At 36.3% G+C, this 23,503-nt stretch overlaps 2 protein-coding genes across 4 annotated transcripts; both read left to right on the top strand.

Annotated features, from left to right (window-relative positions):
• Positions 1 to 89: 89 nt before the first annotated feature.
• On the top strand, positions 90 to 2,668 carry LOC128030524 (GPI mannosyltransferase 2). Its single transcript, XM_052618227.1, has 3 exons — positions 90 to 708; positions 917 to 2,062; positions 2,143 to 2,668. The coding sequence occupies exons 1-3, from the start codon at positions 619 to 621 to the stop codon at positions 2,440 to 2,442; spliced, it is 1,536 nt and encodes a 511-aa protein (XP_052474187.1). The 5' UTR covers positions 90 to 618; the 3' UTR covers positions 2,443 to 2,668.
• A 1,121-nt stretch (positions 2,669 to 3,789) lies between these two features.
• LOC128031147 (palmitoyltransferase ZDHHC18-A) lies at positions 3,790 to 14,211 on the top strand. Of its 3 annotated transcripts, XM_052619386.1 has the most exons (10): positions 3,790 to 4,709; positions 4,928 to 5,088; positions 5,180 to 5,329; positions 7,595 to 7,732; positions 8,387 to 8,486; positions 8,922 to 9,024; positions 9,171 to 9,280; positions 9,573 to 9,675; positions 10,931 to 11,001; positions 12,189 to 12,336. In XM_052619386.1, exons 1-9 carry the CDS (start codon positions 4,483 to 4,485, stop codon positions 10,970 to 10,972), a joined length of 1,134 nt encoding a protein of 377 aa, XP_052475346.1. In that variant the 5' UTR covers positions 3,790 to 4,482; the 3' UTR covers positions 10,973 to 11,001; positions 12,189 to 12,336. The 3 variants fall into 3 exon arrangements, with proteins under 3 accessions (XP_052475346.1, XP_052475344.1, XP_052475345.1); XM_052619384.1 differs by lacking the exon at positions 10,931 to 11,001 and having other exon boundaries at positions 12,189 to 14,211; XM_052619385.1 differs by lacking the exon at positions 10,931 to 11,001 and having other exon boundaries at positions 3,793 to 4,709; positions 8,435 to 8,486; positions 12,189 to 14,211.
• The last annotated feature ends 9,292 nt before the right edge of the window (positions 14,212 to 23,503 follow it).

Here is a 23,503-nt window from a genome sequence, read left to right as displayed (position 1 = left end):
ATAATAAAGAAAGAAAATGAATAACAGGCCTCTTCCTAGAATTCTGTAATTATGAGTGGAAGGTGAAATCAGAATGCATGTAACAAATTAACTAAATTTGTAAGATTTAATATTACTCTTATACTAGTGCTCAAATATATTTTTATGTTAAAAAAACTCCCATCAGTTGAAAGACGATTAAAAAAAGAGCTGCATTTATAAATTTGGAATAATTTATTACATAACCGTTTTGAGTGGTGTTCACTGTCCATGCCAGATATGTGTATAGAAGTAAAATAATATAACAGAAGTTGGTTTCAAAAATGAGTTTTGTAAACTGTTATAAATAAATGGGGCTTTTATTTTGACATTGTGAGACTGCGTGCCGGAAGTGCACGTTGTTAGTGCTGTCATTCCATTCTGTGGCTTTATTGCGATAAATTGGGGGGTATATAATTTGGTTTGATTAATTATTCGCATTCGGACGCATGTTTTTGCAGTTCTTATAAATTCCAAAAAAGCATATTGCCATTTGGCTTATTGTTTTAATGATGACGTGTCGTAACTGATACTTTACTGGGATTAATATGATAACTTTTTTCTTCGATGGACATTTTCTACTGTTAGTTTCTGTCAAATATGTCGACTTTAAACAGTTGTTTAAATGAAGACGCGTGGACAGTTGTACGGTTTGCGACGTTCACGCGGCTGCTTTCCCTTTTTCTACAGGTAAGCAATTGACGTACACAAACGGCTAAAATAGCCTAAAATTATGTGTTTGCATTTGAATGCCTACTTAAAATACTATAGAAATGAAGAACTCCATAAAATCAGTACATGGCCGCCGTGTTTGTGAAATTGATATTAGTGTGACACCTACCGCACAACTTGAAAACAAGGCATATTACAAATTGCTGTATCTTGTGCTCTCTTGAAGGCTGTGCTCAATGCAGTGATTCCAGACCACGTGGCAGATGCCTTCAGCCCTCCACGATCAGAGACCCCTCTCCTGCTCGACCCTGTCATCGAAGCATTATTTGGTGGACTTAGTCACTGGGATGCAGAACATTTCCTCTTTATTGCAGAGCATGGTTACTTGTATGAACACAACTTTGCATTCTTTCCTTTGTTTCCTCTCATCCTGCGATTCCTGGCAGCCACTGTCCTGTGGCCTTTGTGTGGATTTCTCACATTGCATGGCCGTTTAATTTTAGCTGTGGTTATAGGGAATAGCGTTCTCTTTATCCTAAGTGCCTTGGTACTATACAGACTGAGTCGTTTGGTGCTGCAAGACAGTAAACTTGCCCATGTTGCGGCCTTAATGTACTGTCTGACACCAGCTAATGTTTTTATGGTAGCAGGCTACTCAGAGACTCTCTTTGCAGTGCTAACCTTTGCAGGCCTCTGGCTACTAGAGACAAGATTCACACTTAGAGCTTGTCTTCTGCTTGGGTTTGCTACTGGTGATCGTGCCAATGGACTCGTGAATGCTGGGTTTTTGCTGTATCTCACTTTGCAATGGAGTCTTGCCCGTGCAAGGGCTCTTAGCAAAGGAGCAGGGGGCTTTCAGTATCGTCACTATGCCTGGGAACTTATTCATTTTGCTCACACAGGAGCATTTTATGCAGCTTTAGTGGCACTGCCTTTTTGTTTGTTTCAGTTCTATGGCTACCAAACATTTTGTCATCCGACTGCAACTCAAGTTCCTCCTGTGCTGCTTAATCTGGCCCGGGACAAAGGATACCGTGTGGCTGATGCAGCATCTCCAACACCAAATTGGTGCCAGTGGTGGATTCCAGTTTTGTACTCGTACATACAAGATGTTTATTGGGATGTGGGCTTCCTGCGATACTTTCAGTGGAAGCAGATACCCAACTTTATCTTTGCAATGCCTGTTGCGATTCTTGGATTCATAGCTTCATATATGTACATAATGGCTAACCCAGTGTTTTGTTTGTATTTGGGTTTGGGGGATAGTGGAAAAGACAGACAAATGCATGGTTTCTGTAACCCAAGAGTCTTTGTTTACATTGTGCACAGTTCCATCCTGCTTCTAATTGGAATATTCTGCATGCATGTGCAGGTAAGACACTTAAAATTGATCATTATCATGTAATGTAGTATGCTCACCTCACGTCTTTTTTTTATATCATGTCCTTTCAGGTGTTGACACGCTTTCTTGCTTCATCCTCACCTGTTCTCTACTGGATCAGTGCCCATCTGCTTTTTCAGTATGAACCTCTGCTGCAAGATGAAAAGCTATTCAGACCAGACCAAATAAAACCGCAAACGGATAACAAACCTGGCTTAAATTTAGCCGGGATGTGGGGGAATAATCAAGTTGTTTACATCTTGATGCACTGGCAGACTTGCTCCATTTATACACGATGCATCGTGGGCTATTTCATATCATATTGGTTTTTAGGTCTGGCTTTGCATTGTAACTTCCTTCCCTGGACGTGATTACTCTGAAGAGCTTGTTTCAGTCTTCATGACATTCCGTGGCATAATATTACGCTGTTTGACAAATATTGTTGTAATTATTGTATTTTACTGTAATGAGATGGTTTCTGTTATTCCTTAAAAGGCATATATATTTTTGTATTGAATTAGCATTTAATGAATATCCTTAATGGAACATTGAAAAATGATTCTTGAATTTTTGTCTTATTAAATGAAACTTGCTAAAGCGGAGTTATATATTAGCATCCAAAGGTTTGGGGTCAGTACTTTTTTTTTTTTTTTTTTTTTTTTAATTGAAGAAAAAAAATTTATTCATCAAGGACATTTTATATTGGCCAAAAGCAGCACAACTGTTTTTAATGTTGATAAATGTTTCATAAGCACCATCAGTGTTTTAGAATTATTTTTGCCTAACGTGTTTTATAAATTACATTTTACAGTGCATTAAAATAGTTAAAACAATTACTTTTCAAAGTGCAGCATTAGTCAGCAAATGACTTAAATGAAATAACCTGTAAAAACATGACACATTCAGAATTTTGTCTGCAATAAGGCCACTGCAGTTTATCAAATAAATCGGGCACGGATTGCACATGGTCTTGTTGCGAGACCCCTGTGATTTTATGTCACCATCTAGTGGGTCCAAAGTGTCATAAGTGGTATGTGTTCGTTCCAGTGTTATTTTAGTATTATTTATATATTATAGTATCAATTGAGTAAGCTTTTATTATTTTAAGGTTTGGTAATTGTTGTGTGCTTTTGGCTCTTTTTTTTTTTTTTTTTTTTTTTAGAAATAAATGTATATTTTATCTTTATTTGTATTTAGGTATTTTTCATTTTAGTACTTCAATTCACATGTCAACTTAACATTTCTAATATATGAAGTTTAAGTTTTTCCTTAACATTTATATTTTAGGTAATTTTCAGCTTTATTTCAATTACCAAAAACATTTATAATAGTTTTAGTTAATATAAACATTTACTACTGTAAAACTACAGTGAATTAATACTGGATCTTAAAAAAAAAAGTTTAAAAAGCTTTTATGTTTTAGAATATTTTCATAATCATTTTGTTCTCATAGTATTTTAGTAACTGTTACTTAAGTTACTAAGGTAAAAACAGACAGACAGAAAATACGTTTTATGATTTTTAAAAAGGTAAACTAAATTGATTATCTTCGGCCAACGAAAGTAATTAAATAGGTTTGTTATTTATTATTATATATATAGATAGTTTTGTATCATGCTCGCCCCTTACTCGACATTTTTCTGTACATTTATGGTTGTGGATGTATTAAAGGAAAAATTAAAGGTCACTTACGCTCTGGGAAGTGATCTTTGATTGGTTTGCCTGAGATGACGTACCCTTTGCGAGTCATTGGTCCCTTCTCCTTTATTTTACTGAGTCCCTTCTTCAGGTAACGTTAATCCTCGGGGAGTCGGGGACTGGTCGCACTAATTTAAATATTGTTGTATCGTAGCCGTGGTTGAACGCTGCGCTATATTAATACGCTTTGAGAATTATGATGTAATTTTCAATGCCTAACAGGTTAATTCCGTTTGGACAACTCGCGATCTGACGGCTTGGTAACGCGAGGAGCTGAATGTCGTTCAAATGACGGTTGAACAGCCAGTGAGGAGCAACATCATCCGCTGAGATGTGTTAGCTTGTTGACAGCTAACGTTAGTCAACAAGCTAATGTAGTTAATTAGCGTAGCTAAGACCCCTGATTTATCGAAAGTGACACCATGGCATGATAATATAGTATTTGTTAGTCAATATATCCCCTGTAGGGGATGCTTAGTTTTAAACGAATGCGTTGGGCAACATATTATGTGAGGAGGATTATCTGAGGACTTTCGAGTTAGCTTAGTTCGATAGCTGGAATCATTTTAGTACCTAAGTGATTTGTCAGTGTCACTCCAGCTTGTTCTTTGTTGGGGCTGGGCTTGTGGTTAAACGTGTTTTTGAGGTTGCATCTATACGTTACTCCCCTACCGCTATACTTTTAGTCACTCTTTTTGTTTTTGTTTTTAAAAATGAAAAACTGTGAGTATCGACAAATAGACCTACGAGCGCTCACAACATCGACCACCCGGACCTCCACCGACAAAACCTTGCAGCGTGTACGGAGGAAATGGGAGGTTTTCCCTGGAAAAAACCGCTTCTACTGTGATGGGCGTATTATGTTGGCCAGGCAGTGTGGTGTGCTCCCGCTGACCATCGTCCTTATTTTCATGACCAGTGGCCTTTTCTTCAGATTTGAGTGAGTAGTGTTTACACACAGAGACACAAGTGTCCACACTGCTGGACAATACTACAACTACTTTTGACAATAGAGACATCTTACCCAGCTAATGTAGCCCTTCTTGACATCATACCAGTCTGAAAACAGTTCCTCCCCCAAAGTCATCAGAAAGCACACTTGCAATATACTCTTCGAGTTCTAACTTTGTTGTTGTCTTTGTGTTTGATTCATAACAGTTGCCCCTTTCTGGTGCATCACCTCACGGTCTTCATTCCAGTTATTGGTGGGGTGTTATTTTTATTTGTCGTCATCACCCTCCTTCAAACCAGTTTGACAGACCCAGGGATTTTACCCAGGGCTTTGCCGGATGAGGCTGCAGACATTGAGAAGCAGATTGGTGAGACTTTGATTGTGGTGTTTATTTTTCATTATTCTGTGTCCTAACATTTTTGTGTGTGTTGATATTAAAGTTGTGGGTTTCTTTAAAGATAATTCTAGATCTTCAACATACCGTCCACCTCCCCGCACTAAGGAGATCCTAATAAATGACCAGGTGGTCAAGCTTAAATACTGCTTCACATGCAAGATGTTTCGTCCGCCTCGGACATCCCATTGCAGCCTGTGTGACAACTGTGTTGGTAAGGCTGGAGCTCTATATTTCAGCAAACAAAGTTTCTGCATTTAAAGAAACCGTTCATCAAAAAGTTTAAATATTATCTCTCACTGACTAAACTTTAAATCATTCTAAATCTCAGATTATATGGTAAAATTTGGAATGCAATGTGAAAAGGGACTGAAGCTTTAAAGGGATAGTTCACCCAGAAATAACCATAACTCACTCTCGCGTCATTCAAACCCTGTATGACACGACATTTGTTCTTCTGTGGAACATAAAGGAAGATATTTGAAAAATATATATATTTTTATTTTTCCATACAAATTAAGTCAATGGTTATCAACATTCTTCAAAATATTTGTGTTTGTATTTTGCAGAAAAAAGAAAATCAGGTTTTTAAAGACATGAGGGCTAGTAAATTATAACACAAAATGTATTTTCTGGTGAACTCCCTTTATTGCCTCAACAAGAACCATAAAAGCAGTGCATACAACTTGAATGCTCTTTTCCCAATCTTCTGAAGCCATACACTCATAGTGCGAACTACGGAGGAGATAGGGCGAGCTCGGCTTAATAAGACATGGGCTACCCTGAAAACGAGAAATGTGAAATTTTGGGGGGTCTCAAAAATATTGACAATGTTAATATTTTAAATTGCAATTTCAGTTGTGTAATGTAATCATAATGGATTATTAAGTGTAAAATAGCAAAAACATTATTCATTCATGCATGACGGCGATTAAACCTAATTTACTTAAATAAAGATTGCTATACATGCAATTCTTGTAATGAGCATCAAGGTGTGAGCGCTGCGCTGCAAATTCCACATATGTTAGTACGTCATAGATTAGTAGAAAAAAATTAACGTTGGAGGCCATTTATCGCGCGCAAAGTCCTTAATTCATTTTGCAGTTATAGCATCATAGCCATGGCGAAAATAAAACAAGGCAGTTTAATTCATTTTGGTTTTATTAAGAAATTGTGTAGTGATTACATTAATAGCACGACTGATTTACCTGTTGCAAGCACTGTTAGAACTCCCACAGTGCCCACTTTGACAATGCAAGAAGCTGAAGAAAAGTAATCTCTGGTTGAAGATGGTAACAGCTCGTCAAAGGCCAGTCACGATCATATCCCCTCTTGCTCTGAGTCTTCTCTCCTGTTAAACTGGAACAGCCAGCAGTAGAGAGACTGGAAGAGCCGATATGCATGGCTGTTTGTTAAGGATGGAAGCTTGGGGCGCATCACTTAGGGATGCAAAAAACCTTCTTCCGTCTGAAAGGGTACCTGTCTGAGGCACGCAATTGTCTGAGGAGGGGATTCATGGGAAAATACGCAGCGCTGCTCAGAACAATTTGTGAAAAAAAAATATATAAACACAGGAACAGCATTGCACACAAGAGGGCCATTGAAGTGGCTAAGGAAAGGCTGTCTTCGTGACCTATCAATTTGTGTCGATAAAGTATAATTGTGCATATACAGTTGTAGCTGTTATGTATCTTTGTAAATCATTGTAATTCCTTTTTTGAGGCACTCGTGTCGATAATGTATTTTAGTGCATACACTTGTAGCTGTGGTAAGTCCTTATTTGAGGCACACGCAAGCGCGAAAAAAAAGTGGGCTTCCCCAAAGGACAAGGTATAGTTCAAACACTGCATACACTTTGTGTATAAATTGAGATTTCATTCATTATTCACTGGTTATCTTCCCTTTAGTGGGCTGTTTACCTCTACAACCAGAGTCAGAGTCATGAGCTAATCATTTATACCTGGATCTATCAGGTTCTTTCACAAACCTTTCAATGCAGCTTCTAGAATCTAACCTCATGGAAAGCACCATTAGGGTCGGTGGATGTCAGGATTTTTAGTTCAACTCTTTAAATTAATCTTTTAAATTGATCCTAAATTTGTATCTTTTTATCATTCACAGCCATTGATGGCTGATGATGATTGGCTTCAGATTACTTGGAAAGTAGCGCACAAGTCAAATGGTAAATTTTTATGAAACTTTTACTGTGCTTTTGCTCTTTTGTCCCTTAAATGTTCTAATACCCATTTAGTATGATTCGATGAAAGGATGTCATATTGGTTTGAAACCACATGAGGTTCAGTAAATAATGACGGAACTGTTTCTTTAAATTTACAAAATATGTTGCTTTGATAATGAACCTTTAATAGTTTAACCTCTAATACAAATCACTTCCTTAAAATTATTACATGAGAATGCACATTGGTTATTTGTAAGTGAAGCTGTGTCTGAGAATCTCCTGTCTCTGTTCCCTTTCTAGAGCGGTTCGACCATCATTGTCCTTGGGTGGGGAACTGTGTTGGGAAGAGAAACTATCGTTTTTTTTACGCATTCATAGTGTCACTATCCTTTCTGACCTCCTTTATCTTTGGCTGTGTGATTACTCACCTCACATTAAGTAAGTTTCACAACACGTCCTGCACCACAGTCTCCATCTGCATCAGAAAAAAATCCTAATACTTATCTATGATAGTTGTAAGTGGGAGAGCTATAAATAAGTGTATCTATGTTGAAATGGTGATTGTTCAAAACCAAGAAACCTTTAAATACATCTCTATATAGACTTGTTCAAAAGCATGGTTCATTAAGTTTTTATTTTTAAGAAATAAATACTTTTATTCTGCATCGATGGATGCATTAAATTGATCACAACTGACAATAAAGACAATTATAATGTCCTAATAACATCCAAATAAATTAATTCCTAATCATCCTAAATCATAAAAAAATATATTTTTCATGGTTTCTTCAAACGTAAACCATTTTCAATATTGATTTGGTGGTTTCTTAACCACCAAATCAGCATGTTAGAATGATTTTTTGAAGGATTTATGTGACACTGAAGACTGGAGTAAAGGCTGTTGAATAAATTACATAAAAAAAAAAAAAAAACATAAAAATGAAAAACATTTATTATAAATCGTAGTGTATTCCACAATGTTAATGTTTTTACTGTATTTTGATCAAATAAATGCAGCCCAAACCTTTACGCAGCACTGTAGATGTATATGATGAGATTGTCAAAATACAACAACGGATACTTTTTTTTCAGTCAGGTCTGAAGTAGGTTTGTTCTCTTATCAGTTACTCTCATCAACAGGATCACAAAGAGTTAATGGTATCATCCAGGCAATAAAGGAGAGCCCGGCCAGATATCCTTTTTACTGTGTTCAGACCCCTGTCTCCATCGCTGGGATGTCTCCACCACCCCTTTCCCCAGGACCACACAATAGACTTCACTATTTGTTTCCAGGCCCACTGCTGTTAGATCCATCTTTTTTCTAATCCCATTTGTCCCTAATCGGCTGAAGGATTCCACCACGCCCTGCTTTCCTGTCAGGATGTAAACATGTATGCCCCTAGATACAGATTCTGCTGGTGTCCCTTTTAAAGACTGTGGCTTGAGGTCACAGTTTTCCACCACAACCTGTCAGTTAATGAACCTCCTGTGAACCTCATGTGATTGGGCAGAATGTTCAACAGTGGATTGATTTTGTATTATTGTTCATAAATCACTGTACTATTATGAATATTTTTTACATTAATACACATTTACAACAGATTTGCTTCCTTAACCCTTCCTTCACTGTTGTCGAGCTAGTCATTTGTTTTTTCTCCATCTGGTCCATTCTGGGTCTGTCAGGTTTCCATACTTATCTTGTGGCCTCCAATCTCACAACCAACGAAGATGTAAATATCACAGCGAATGCTGTTAATGTTTAATTCTAAAAGCTGCATCATTAATTATTTTAGAAAGTATTCATCAATTCTCATTTAACTGTGGTGTTTTCTATAGTCCGAATGAAGAACAGCTTCTTCGTGTTTAACGATTGCAGATCAAAGGCTCTTGGTCCAGTAAAAGAGGAGAAGAATCAGGGAATCCATACACCTATAACAACATCTTCACAAACTGCTGTGTGGTGCTTTGTGGGCCGATGCAACCCAGGTCTGTACTGCATGCTTATACCAACATCATAGCACATCTCCTGAGATTTTGCTAAAGAAGCAAATATTTGTTTGTGAGTGAGTGAATGAATGAAGGATGTCATTTAGCTTAAGGCTAATGTACATCCTGTGCTCAGTACATACGGTTACAAACAAGAACACATTTAGTCAGATCTGAAATGTTAATTTTACCGATCTTTAACATGATGGCCCATGTTTCCCTATTCATTCTGTGCTGTGGTTTGAAAGTCAGGTCACAATAGGTCATTTACTCATCCTGTCATCTTTTGCAGCTTGATTGACAGAAGAGGCTTTTTACCTCCAGATGACGCACCTCCTATTGTGACCTCTGACACTGAGCTCCCTTATTTCATGGCTAAGAAGGACACAAATATGGTAAGTGTGCCTCATCATGTGGTATCTTTAAGGTGTAGGGTGGCCATATGCGGCGTTTATATGGGACACGTCCTGGACAGGATTTTAATATTGCCTGAAACATCCAAAGCAGTTTGACCAATAACATGCAGGTATTGTAAATAATCGACCAATCGTGGGGCTTTGCGTGAGAAGGTGAGATCTACAGGGAACGATCATAGCGATGCAAATTTGTGTACGTGTTTGTTTGTTCATTTGACTTAAAGCTTCGATGTGCACAATTAAAAAAAGACACTAAAGTAGGTGCGATAGCGATTCTAAAGCATAAGGAGCCGTCTGCTCTGCTCTGCTCTCTATAGCTCTCACGGACGTCACACAACGATCAACCTGCACAGTGCAAACAGCCTAAACTATATTTTAGGCAATATCAAAATCCTGGCCGGGTCGTGCATATGGCCACCTTATCAAGGCAGAACATTAGTTCCAAGATCATGTTAACACTAAAATTATTTTTTAACAGTTTAAGCATTGTAGTTATAATTTAAAATTCTGATACATTAGTGAGTCAAAAAACATTCCATGGCATTTCAAATCATACACTACCACTAAAGTTAGGATTCAGTAAGATTTGTTTTAAACAAATTAATTATTTTATTCAGCAAGGATGCATTAAGTTGATCCGAAGTGAAAGTAAAGACTTTTGCATTGTTACAAAAATATATTTAAGTGAAATGCTGTTGTGTTTAAGTTTCACATTATGACAATTTTTTGATCGGATATATAAATTCTTGGTGAGCATAAGAGACATTTCAAAAGGATCTTACTAAACCCCAGACTTTTGAATGGTTGTGTAATTATGAACAGAAACCATGACTTTAAAAGATCTGATAACATAAAATTGTCACAGAAAAGCATGTGAAAATGAATGGAAAGCTCATATTTATAGTTAATGAGGCTTCCACCTGTTCTGTTGATGTGTGAAGATAGGAACAGCACATCAACTTTACTTAAGATTGTGGAGTCTTGATTCAGTAAAAATGTAAACAAGTTGTCAATCAAGGTTACAAATGCTATTTTAAGACGTTTTTGTCACTGCTGGTCACAAAGCTAGAGTCGGTTGTAATCATGCAGAGAAGGATAGATTTGTGAAAAAAAAAAAAAAGTTTTTATTTGTATATTTTGAAGTCCACAAATTCCACTCCAGATTAGTTTTAGCTTATGTTTTGATATTGACTTGCATCAAGCCCTGATGTTTCAAGTTGTGAACTTCACACAGGAGGAGAACTGTCAGGAGTTTGCTCACTCCTGCACTGCCTGAAGGCTCCTGCAGCTCTTTCACATTCGATGGTAAGGGTGTGTTATGTGGCTGCCTGCATGCCATTCCATGGCTGCCTTCTCATGACTCTTGGCCTTTACTTTGACTTTTATTTGAACTGTCTAACTGGCTTCAATTTCTTTGCTTTAAAACCATTATCATAAGACATGTCCATCTTGTGAGAGGAACTTGGGCTTGGGCTTGTTGTCTCTGTTCCTTCTTTGTTCCTGGATGAGTGTTTTTTTTTTGGCTGACACCTGTTTTTAGTCCATTTTGTAATGGTCGTCTTCATATATTAGTCTGGTCTGCAGTTGTTTTGTTTTTCCTCCATTATGTCATTGTTTCCTAATTAATGTATGATCGTTCGTAATCACATTTCATCTGTGCTTATCTCATACTCATCCACTCTCAGGATTCTGTTGACTGAGTGCATGTTCTCATGCACACATGTTCTTTTCCACCTTCTCTCATGATGGATCTCATCTCATCCTGATGTTAAGGAAGTGTTTTCATCTTTACAACCCCTGGAGATCCCCTTCTAACATCAGCTGCACTGCCTGAACTAATCAGAAACCCTGAAGTGAAACGCTTTGTTTCAATCTGTCACTACATTTTCATCTTATTAGTTCCTTCGCAGTACTAACCTACTTTCATCTTTATTCTAATCTGGTTCTAGTTCCTCACACACTTGCTCTGCTGTCTAACTGCAATCAGTTGACACGTTCTTGGTTTATTTACTGTAAATGGAGCCCTTCTGAGACAGCTGTATGCATGTAAATGAACTTCACTCTCAAATCGGCATCCTGTTAAAATAAAACCTTGATGGTTCACCATTTGAAAATTGAGAAATTGAGTATGAAATGTGTTTTTTTATGCTCAGTTTATTTTACATTATTATAACAATACATTTCTTATTCAATATCTTTGTTTCATAATATCACAATCTCAATATTCAAATTAGTAATCACATTAATATCATAAGTTGTTATTTTGTAGTCATATTGAATTGGTCAAAAACAATAGGAATGTGGCTTTAAAAAAAAAACTACTTTTTTAACTAATTTCCTGTAGGTGCACTCCCTAACAGTCACCCTACTAATTCTACGATGATTTATCTTTTCTAAATCATTATTTGAGTAATCATATCGATGTATATTGCAGGAATAACTAAATTAGAGTAGTCATATTTTTTTACTTTTTTTTGCCATTCTTTTCGCAGTGCACACAGGGCACAAAGGAGCTTTTAGAATCCGTGGCACACTCTGCAGTGATCCAGAGCACCTGCACTCCGGGTACACCTAAAACCACCCCAGTCACCCAAGAGAGTCTACCAAGTACCTTCTCTATCACTGTCTCTCCCTCCAGCAAGTCTCCTTCTGCTGGCTGCTCAATTGATGTTCCCTGCTCCCAGAGAGGGAACAAACAGGCCGCTCTTCACAACCATAAAACCATGTTGCGTGTATCCAGCCCTCCCTTCTCTCTTGGCCACAGTCCGATCATTCTTAGTGATGCTCCCGACATGGGCTTTATCCCACTTAACTGAGCACAGTTCCCCTGCCACCAGCAGCCTTGTGCAAACACTGTCAAACACTTTGAAAACAGCATCACACCTTTTAAGAAACTGTACTGTGCATACTACACTCAGGATCCTCTCAGGAAACACGGCATCTTTCAACAAATGGGAATAAGCCTACATTGACTTCTTAAATGACGTATTTGGAGATTTTTTATTTATTTTTTGTTCCGTTAACAGCAACATACACCTAGTGGAGAGAACACCTTCAGATGATCAGTGTTTAACAGAACCTCAAGTTTGTTTTTTAAGCCTTTTGCCATCTATTTAGACCTAATGCAATAATTATATGCTTTGAAAGGTCACTTAAGTCTAAAAAAAGCCTTACTTTAGAGTCACTTCTGTTCATTTTATGTGGTGTTAAAGACCCTCTACATTAAAGTCATTGTTGGTAAAAAAAAAAAAAAAAGTATTCACACTAACAGCCAAGTATATAAACAGCAGTTATGAGTATCAGAGAGCTCGGGATTCAAGGGTTAATGAGTTCTCTATGTATGTGATGCAGTGTTACTGTTGGTCCAGGGTTTATTTTCTCCTGTATAATGTTGTGGCCTCAAATGAATTAACAGCGGCCATATTTAGGTTTATTTTGTGTCGTTTTAATACTGGGTCTTTCCTTCATTGAAAATTTTTAGGTGGCATTCCAAGTGAAGTTTGGGCAGCCTAAAGGAAATGCAATATTATTTGATGTAATATTTTTGCCCTTAAATAGTCTTCATCTTGAGTTCTGCATTTTTAGGTTGAAAGTGTTCGAGCACAGCAAGAACCACAGACCACAAAACCTGTGTGGTCCATTTAATTTCTACTGATAATTTTCTACTTTAAAATACTGTCAAGGAAGTCAAATACCTTAAATAACTAGTTAGCCCTAAATTCATTAAAGGTAATCTTGGGAATAAAAATGTGGATGTTGACTTCCCATAGCACTTTGAGGTAGAAAATTTCAATTTTTTTCAATTAAGGCATCGTGAACTTACAATAAAAATTGTTTTAAATGAAAAATGATAAATTCTACATTATAATACTTTTTAACATTTCCAGTCGAATCAGCTAACATTAATGTATTATGAGCAAACATTAGTTAATTCTAACTTGAATCAATTATTTCAAAAGGTGTTTTTCATTATAATTCTAAGATTACCAAACAGTCTAATTGTAATTACTTTTAGAATACATATTATGGCACAAATTATCTATAATATGTAATTACACAAAATGCAAATAATTTTTATAATCAAATTTGCACATGTATTTAAGCAGCAACCGAAAAACATTTTTAATCTAGGAAAAACCCTTTAGTATTTCCGACTTTTCATCGGTGGGTCAAAGTTTTTTTTTCTGATTGTTATTACAGTGTTTCTACTAAGCTTGAAAGAAGAAGTGTTGTAACTGAAACCTTTTGCCTTGAGATTGATGGATTTCTAATGAGTTATTTATATCATCATTAAGATGATCATCACGTTTTTAATAAATCAGCTTCTGGCACAGTCATAAAGTTGACAGTATAAGTTTGATAATGTTTTGCTCATTTAAGAACTTAGACTTCTAGAAGTTGATCACTGCCAGCAGCATTGGAGGGAAAGTACATGAATAATGACTTGTGTTTTGTGTTATTGTCCTTTTTCACCTGAAGATGTAAAGACAATGTAATAAACAAATGTTCTTTCCACTTGTGATTTAGTTGCCTGAATGTTTTCATCTGATTTTGAAGGACACATTCTCACATCTTTTGTTTCCTTCTGTGATCCTCTGCATGACAGACAGGGCACATTCATTTAAACAGTAGAGGGCACAGTTTTCCACTTGCTGTTTGCATGTGTCATTTGAGGAAGATGTAGGGAGGCATCGCTGATTAATTGCTTGCTTGATGAATTCAAGCATTTACATTTGTAGTACTTGAAAGTGATATTTGGCGCTACCACACTGCCATCAAGCTGACATTTGTTCTGGTTTATGGCGGATGTAATAGGATTGGATATGGGAAATGCATAATTGTGGGTTTGCTGTATAATCTCTCAGTGTAAACTAGTCTATTTTAACAAAAAGATGTGGGATCAGTGGAGAACAACAATCATCAGCTGAGTTTAATTTTTTTTCTCTTCTTTCCATTACAAGGAGCTTGTTACTTTTCTGTTAGTACTTAGCATCTAGATTTCTTTAATTAGAAAGCACCAAGGTGTAGTCATCAGTTTCAAAGTGTTTTTTTATTTAGCCCAGAACTAACCTCAATTACCTCAAAACATCTCTTGCCTGTAAGATTCTGTCATTAAAAATACAGCCATCTATCATTCAAGCAACCTTCAGGGACTCCGGATGAAAACGTTCCGATAAATGTTTCTGCTGGATCGGGTTATCAGTCAGATGAGAGTGATTCAAATCCGATATTTTGCGTATACTATTGTGTCATTTTTAAGCCCCAAGAAAGGCACAACAGCATTATAAAGCAGCATAGAGTTTCTGTGTACTATATTTCAAGTCTTTTGAAGCCATTAGTTTAATGTGAGGTTCAGGTGAATTTTTAAGTAATTAAAATCAGTTTCTATACATTTATACATAAATGTCTCTTAATTTTATAGTATATTTATTTATTTGTTTATAAGAATGTATTTTGCTACAATACAAAGATCAATGTGTAACGTTTAACCAGATTTAGCCCTACACAGGTCAATACACAATGAGGTATAGAAATTATTAAAAAAAAAAACACTGCACTTTATCAATATCGGTATCGTCTGATACTCAGGGTTTCTGGTATCGGTTCTTAAAAAATGTATCGAGCCACCCCTAATTAAAACAAAGATTATTGGACTACATTTGACAAAAAAAAAAGCTTAGACTTGCTTAGACTTAGGGGCTAGGGATTTGAACAAACCTCTAACCCTTATTGAACTTTCAGCATGCACCATTTGTGCTACATGAAGCATTTTCACTTTACAGACAGTAAAATGTGTGGGGGGGGGGATTTTACTGAAGGGACATGGTACAATGGGATCTTGTTTTTGTTATCCTTTTCAATCACTGATCTTTCCGTGTTTGTGTCAGTGTCACATTGTTTCTTGGCATTTTGAAGCTCACCCGATGATGCATTTATATATATATATATATATATATATACATACATACATTTATGCATTTAGCAGACGCTTTTATCCAAAGCGACTTACAGTGCATTCTGGCTATCAATTTTTACCTATCATGTGTTCCTGGGGAATCAAACCCCAACATTGCGCTTTATAGCTCAAAGCTCTACCACTTGAGCGACAGCAACACTTAAAGCAGTGATCCTCAAATCTGGCTCGCGAGATCCACTTTCCTGCGAAGTTTAGCTCTAACCCTAATCAAACACGCATGAGTTTGCTAATCAGTGTCTTCAGGATCATTAGAAAATCACAGGCAGGTGTGTTTAATTAAAGTCGGAGCTAAACTCTGCAGGAAACTGGATCTTGCGAGCCAGATTTGAGGATCACTGACTTAAAGGAATACAAATTTGACTGATTCTGAACAAAAAACCTGAAGTTCAGAGTGATCTGAAAAAAAGCAATTTTTGCATTAATCTTTGCATATTTTTTCAACTTATTTTCATGTTGTTCCTATTTCTTGTGATTTTTTTTTTTTTCATAATAAACATCTTATCTTAATTGTGCTGGTAAGGATTCATATATTTGGAACTGAATTATTTATGTAGTCATGTGATTCGGTTTTCACACTGGATTTCATGTCATGGTGAGTTGTGGTTAATCAACAGTCAAGAAATCATATACCAGTGCTTTTACGCTTCATCTCATAATTGTGTTCCATAAAAGGGTTCTCTGGCACAGGTCAGATGGAGAGGGCAGTATTTTATCAAAGATGTCAAGGGCAGTGATTGATAAGGCAAAACCATAATGCTCTTCAGATGTATGTGAGGGTTGGAGGTAAAGCTCTTCAAAGATCTGAGTTCATGCCACCCTCTATCCCTGATTCTTTCTGAGCCAATATAGCCAATGCATGCCTGCATTGATTTAGCCATAGTTTAGGTGTCGGAAGATTCAAGATTCACATTTAAAGGCTTGTGTTGGTGTGCCAAGGTTGTTGTTTTTTAAGTTTTTTGTAACGGGCTGGTTATACTGTTTGCTTAAAAATAGCAGTAGTGGGAGCACATTTATTCCAGGCCTAAACTGTATTATTAAATTTAAAGTGGTTTATTTTAAATGCAATTTAAAAAGGCCATAATTACACCTCCAGATGTAATTCAAGGTTTTTTACTGCCAAATCAAATCATAATTTAATTTTTCATGATAATTTTAAACTTATGCTATTGTTCTCCGGAAAAATGTGCTGTAAACAACATAAACTTACTATACTGAAAACTTTTTCCCCTGATTAAAAAGGCAGCAGTTTCTCTTTTTTTGTTCCATCAATGAATATCTAAAACAACATGAAGGTGAGTAAATTTTATATAAGCACATTACCATTCAAAGGATTTTTTTTTATATATTTTTGAAAGAAATTTCTTATGATCAACAGGGCTGCATTTATTTGACCTAATAAATATATATATATAACTGTAATGTTGTGAAATATTTGTATATTTTAAATGAACTTCTTTAGTGTTCTTCTTTTTTACTCTATAATTTTAAATGTAATTTATACATTTATTACAACATCAATCAGCTACAGTGATGTAAAGGAAGGCCAAAGTTGTAATCTTAAATCAATTATAAGCTTATATAAATGGCAGGGTGTAATAATGGCAAAATTAACCCAAACATACTAAAACTATAATTATTTACTCACCCTAATGTCACTTTACATAAATACTTTTATGGAACACAAAGGCAGAATGAAAAGGAGAATTTATTATTTTATAAAAGTAAGTTGTATTTATCATGATATACAACCTCGTTAACAAAAATCTGATTACATCTCCTAAAAACAATAGCATTAGTCGCTAAACATTAAAATACTGTTTGTTTGAAAGCATTGTACTTGCCAAAACCAATATCACCATCTCATTTACTGTAGCAAGATATCACGTTGCTTTGCAGCGTGCTTTTTTCCCTGAAGAGTTTTCAATTAGTTTCTGTGAGCTAGAGGCCTAGAGGGAAATACAATAAATCACGGAAGAGTGAAGTATCACATCATTGTGTGTTCATGTGTCAAAAGTGCCTGGAGAGCACCTGCTTCAAGCACATGGAGAAGATTAAAAAGGAATGTGTAAGTTTATAGTATTTCCACCCAGTCACAGCTTCTGCACTGCTTATCAAATCAATTCCCTGAAACAGATCCTAGTGCTATATTGTCTTCAGCCAAATCGGAGTGAAAGCAATGCTAATGAATGGGACAAGATATGGGACAAAGGTAAGCCATGGTGTTTAGGGCAGTGCCTGTACCAGATTTGTTAATAGCTTTGTCTGTGAGACTCAAATCACTTGTAATTGGATTAATAGTCGGACAGGTAAAACTGCCTTATAGAATAGGTTAAGGAGTTGGGAAACATTTTGGGATTTTTATGAACACACAGAGGGATACAATAAAGATTTAGGTAAAAGCTGGTCCATTGTACAGGAGTGGAAAGTACTCAAGAGAATCATGAATACGTACCTGGTTTGTTAGCATGTCATATCTTATCAGGATCTTGTAATCACAAGACTCTTGCTGATATGCTTTCCCTCCATCTCTAATGGTGTTCATTTGAACTCACCAGAACATATTTCTCTGCAAGGTAACTAAATACTAACTTTTACAATACGTGTTAGGTTCTGTGAATGTAAAAACATTATATTCAGTCATATTTTACTCAACTTCTTTTTTTTTTTTCTTTTTTTTTTTTCAAACTGTTCGACTCAGTCTGTTCCTCACACTAAAGCTATCTGATCATATGACTTCAGAAGTGCACGAGTCCTAGGGACCACTTTTATGAGATTTTTTTTTGTTGTTGTCATTTTTGGAGCATCATTTTGACATCCTTGAACTCCTTTCATTATTTGAAAAAGAGTAACAAGCACATTATTAAAAATGTTAGGCATGCTAGTTTGGAACAATATGAGGGAAAGTAAATAACATAATTTTTTAAATTACATTTTTAAAATGTTTTTTTTTTTTTTTTGTGAGTCATAGCTGGGTGAATTATGATAGTTCAGCAGGATATTAAAATCCCCCTGAATTTTTGTTCAGTGCATTCATGGAGAACACAGAAAGTTCCATGATGACCGCTCATGAATCTGAGAGTGACACATTAAACAAACTCCCTTTTGACGTCCAAAACAATCTGCTTATCATAATAACACCCTGCACAATCCTCATAAAATCACAGTTAAAAGGTCAGCTTCCAAACACTTGTGAGAGTGAATTTCCCAACATGTGTTATGACGTTTTAAGTATCTGCTTATCTGGTTATTACCCTATTTCTTTTTGAACATGTATGATAAAACCAGCAGATCTGTTTACAGTAAATAATGGTTACGTTAATAGGTTACATAACAGTAGGTAATAGCAGAGGCAACAGCAATAAAGGAAGGCCTGATAAGTGTTTTCCTTAACCTAGTTTTTAGCTGTCTAATACAGGCTAAGTCAAGCTAACTTCCAGTGGTTGCTGAATCCATGTGTGGACCAACATCCTGTCAAACAAAAAACTGCACATGAACACAAGCTACTAATGGTGAGTGTGTTTAGCTCATCTGTGTAAGTGCAGACAGTATCTGTTTCATTCAAAACGGCATCAAAGATTACAGTAAATTAATCTAAACAGAGTACCAAGACTCATAAAGTGACCTCATGGCATATCAAACAGATTCTGAGTCAGATTCTGATATATATAATATATTTACTTTAGAGCTACAGTAACTACTAAATTCAAAAATGCTGATTTAAAATGATTTTAAAAAGTCTTGTCTTTCAGGAGTGAAATGATGAAGGTATATATCATCAAATGTATTCAATCCATGGTGGTTGAAGAGAAATAGATGGCATGGGGCTGCACAAATGGATGCCTTATGAAGATTTACTAAGCGTTCCATTGGCCAAGCAACTGCTGTAGATCATCATGGGTTTTTTTTTTCGGATCTGTTGTCACTGCTCTTTACTTGTGAGCACTAAAGATGGAACTCAGATCTCTAATCACAGTGTCTCACTGTTTTTATTGGAAGTTATGGACTTTGGCATTCGCGGCTGTACAAAAATGGATGTGCTCTCTGGTTTAGGATCTGAAGAGAAACCCCGAAGGCTGTACATCTTTAGCAATTCAAGAAAAAAGGAAGTTGATTATGCTGTATTATTAAGTAATTTAACCTCTGTCTGCCTGTTTGTGTATCTATCTGTGTCTGTGCATCACTATATAAGTAAAAGCGTCAAAGTTTAACATACTGTACTGCCGACATATGACATTACATGGCAGGTTCTGGCCTTTAGTATCCACCATTGCTTCTCCTGCTACACCACTGCTGTTCAAGGGAACCAGTTCAAATATATGAAGACCGATGGGTGCTTGTTGTGCAACTCCTGATATGGTTCCTGTTAAGGCTGGGGTTCTCTCACTGATCTGGGATCTTATTCTTAGGTTCACTCTCCATTCTTAGGAAGAGTGCTGTAAAATGTGTGATATGTGGCACAGAATCAATTCATGTCTCTCTCAAGGTTTGTATTCTCACTGTCCATGAATGCCATATAACCAGTTGAATTCCTAAGGTGACATAAAATGTCTTTGCTGTGAGACAGAATAAAAGCTTCCGAGAATGGACGAAATTTTTTTTTCATCTGTGAATATCCACCCACACTTTTCATTTCTACTGCGACATACAAATGCAGATGTCCTTACGCAAAACAAGAGGCCTGGCAGTACATTTGACCCTTGTGCTAAAAAGAGCAAACCATCCACCCACCACCAACACTGAACATGATATAGGGCTGAACTACAAGCTATAATCTGTCTTAAAACCAGTGCTAAGCTTGTTTTCCCTACACAATTATTTTAGCAATCATTTAATAGAGGAAAACAAATCTTGGTTATGTAAATACATATATAAGACCATTTAATTGAAGAAACTATGTGAGTGGCACACCTTGTTTTCTATGACGCAAATGTAAAGCAAACATGACAAAAAAAGTTATTAATCACAGAGCGAGTCCACTTTAAGTGGTGAGTATTACAGGGCCTGGAGGGAGATTATCAAGGGTTGGGCTCTTCCTTGTCTGTATGGTTTCATGGAGAATTAGTGTTTTGTACAGCATGACCATGACAAGAGGCCTGTGTGTACTGTGCTAATTCAATGACTGGCTGTCTACATTTGACTGTAGTGTAAAAATATGGAAATAAAAGCACGAATAACCCTAAGACAAGATACTTATTCAAGCAGATCATATTAATCTACAGCAGCCAATGTTTAAAAGTGATGTTTGATTTAAACAACATCATTCATTTCCGTAAAAGTCCCTCAGTGAGTGAGAATCTGTTCTTGTTACAACACAGGTAAACTTACATAACTTGATTCTATAAGTTGTCTCGGACTTCTAGATAAGAACCTGTGGATTGTATCAAACATTAACCGAAGCAAAGCCTACAACAGCTGAATAACCTAGAAACATCAAAACTAAAAACATACATAGGTATGTGACATAGGTAATCTCAGATAATACTCTCTGCATCAATAATTATCTACAAAAACATACTCCACTGTTCACTAGCATTTCATTAATCATTTTATTCAGCAAGGATGCATTAAATTCATCAAAAGTGACAATGAAAACATTCGTAATAATACAAAAACTCTGCTCTTTTTGAACTTTCTATTGATTAAACAATTCTTTAAAATAAATTATGTATCCACCATTTCCATAAAAATATTTAGCTCACAAATGTTTTTTACACTGATAAAAATAATAGTTCTTGATTTTTGAAGGCTAAAGTAATGGAGACAATCCAGCTTTGCATCACATGAATAAATTACACTTTAAAATATATTCCAAAAATAGAAAACAGTTAATAAACCATTATTATATTTCAAAATATTACTGTAAGTGTGAAGTCAGTTCTTCTCAAGTTACATACTAAGTGTCATATTAATTAACAGTGCACCATCAGAAAGTGACTGAATAAATGTTATCATTTTGAACTGTATATCTGTCATTTTATCTTTTACAACTTATTTTTGTAACTTTTAAAATGTGTTTGTAATTTAAATTTATCTTTAAGGTCAATGCCACATGTTTGATATTTTGTTATCTAGTGCAATTAAATGATTCATTAGTTATATAACTGATAATATTCTAATATTATAACAGTGACAAAAAGTAGTATCAAAATGTGTCCAGTGATTACATGTCCCACAACCATAGACTATTTAAAGACAAGGAGGGGAAAAACATACAGACATCTTTCACACCTGTCTCACACTGACGGCTTGTTTTTCAGCTTTGCAGTCATGAAATATGGTTCTGACCTCCAGGAAACTAAGACACAGAAGATGAATGAGGAAGTTGTTCTTTGTCAGAAGTGAATTGATGAGCAGACAACTATAGATTGCAGTGTTATGTATACTTACAAGTCTGTGTTTTTGTTCTTCACAAAGCCTCATGCCTTACCCGAGCGCTAATGAAGTATGGATAATATGTTCTCAAGATCACCATGTCAAACCCTGCTTAGTCACATTGAGATGTCAATCTTGTGACGTTCTCCAGGATTTGTGTCATACTAGTGAGGGATCTGTGTTCTTTTACAGGCCTTCTACCTTCAAGAATGGCCTTATTTATAGTTTCTATTCATTTTCTTAATCATAAATGGCTTGTTTGGACAATGAATACACTAAAGTGACTGATGCATTCTGATGCATTCTATAGGCTACTGTAAACTAGCTATGGTAAATGACATTTTATGACGCCCTTTGTGTTTATTATTTTGATGAATTGAGTTAGTCATTGTTAGAACCTAGCACAAAAAGCCCAAAAAGACCAGAATTTGGGTTGTAAAACTCAGTATGACCTGAATCTTGATGTTGATGCACTCTAGACTCATTTTAACACAGTCCTGAACTTGTTTGCTGCCCAATGTTATGGCCCTGACCACTTTTGCCTATTGCAGCACCTAGTCAGCGAATATGTGTGCAGTGTAATCAAATAATACAAATAAATCCACGTCCACTACTCTTAGGCGTTTCAAGATTCAAGGGCGGCAGAATTGCTTTACAAACAAAAAGATTAGTTGTGTCTTCTTAATAAACAGTTTCGGGATTTAGATGCACCTTTTTTGGGTGTGAAACTGGGAACAGCCTTTCTGATTGTTTGCAAAAAGAGATGTTTTACTTAAAGGTATTTATCTACCTGCATTAGGTTAGATGGATACACCCAGAAGAGGTGCTATTACAGCTGAACATCCACCCAGAAGAGCCTTCTGACGAGGTGAAAATCAAGTGTTTCCTTGGTTTCACTCCATTTTAATGTCCTGCGACCCTTCTAAATCACTTCAGGCCTGGATTGTCACCAACAATGCTCTCCTACCTCAAGGCAAGCTATTTTTAGGCCAATGACGCAGGTGTCTCATATCACCACCTGCTCAGAACACCGATGAGGGCTCCCTCTTTCCCTTGCTGCTTGGCAACGGGGGATGCTGTTGCCAGGGGAACAGAAATTGGTTGACATCACACACTGTCAGAACCTCCACTGTTGAAATGGTATGTAGTTCAGCTCTCTGATCACATACACACTGATCTATCATGACTAAACACCCCACCCACCCACCGCTGCTGTTGCCCCCAAGACTGATCAACAGCTTGCGAGCTGTGAGTCATCCACTAATGCACTGCTGCAGAGAGTCATTATTTTCATCCTCTGTGTAACCAAAATAAATCCAATCAGAACACATGTTTGGATGTTTTCTTAGGCAGTCCACACAAACACACTGTTAATATGATACAGTTGAGAATTAAGACATATTTAACCATGTATCCTTCATTAGATACCCAATAGATATGAGAGTTCATATTTAGGAC

This window comes from Carassius gibelio, chromosome A16, assembly GCF_023724105.1.
Source record: "Carassius gibelio isolate Cgi1373 ecotype wild population from Czech Republic chromosome A16, carGib1.2-hapl.c, whole genome shotgun sequence".
NCBI classification, from domain to species: Eukaryota; Metazoa; Chordata; class Actinopteri; order Cypriniformes; family Cyprinidae; genus Carassius; species Carassius gibelio.
The sequence above is the reverse complement of the archived record's forward strand: the minus strand, read 5'-3'. Positions and strand labels throughout refer to the sequence as shown.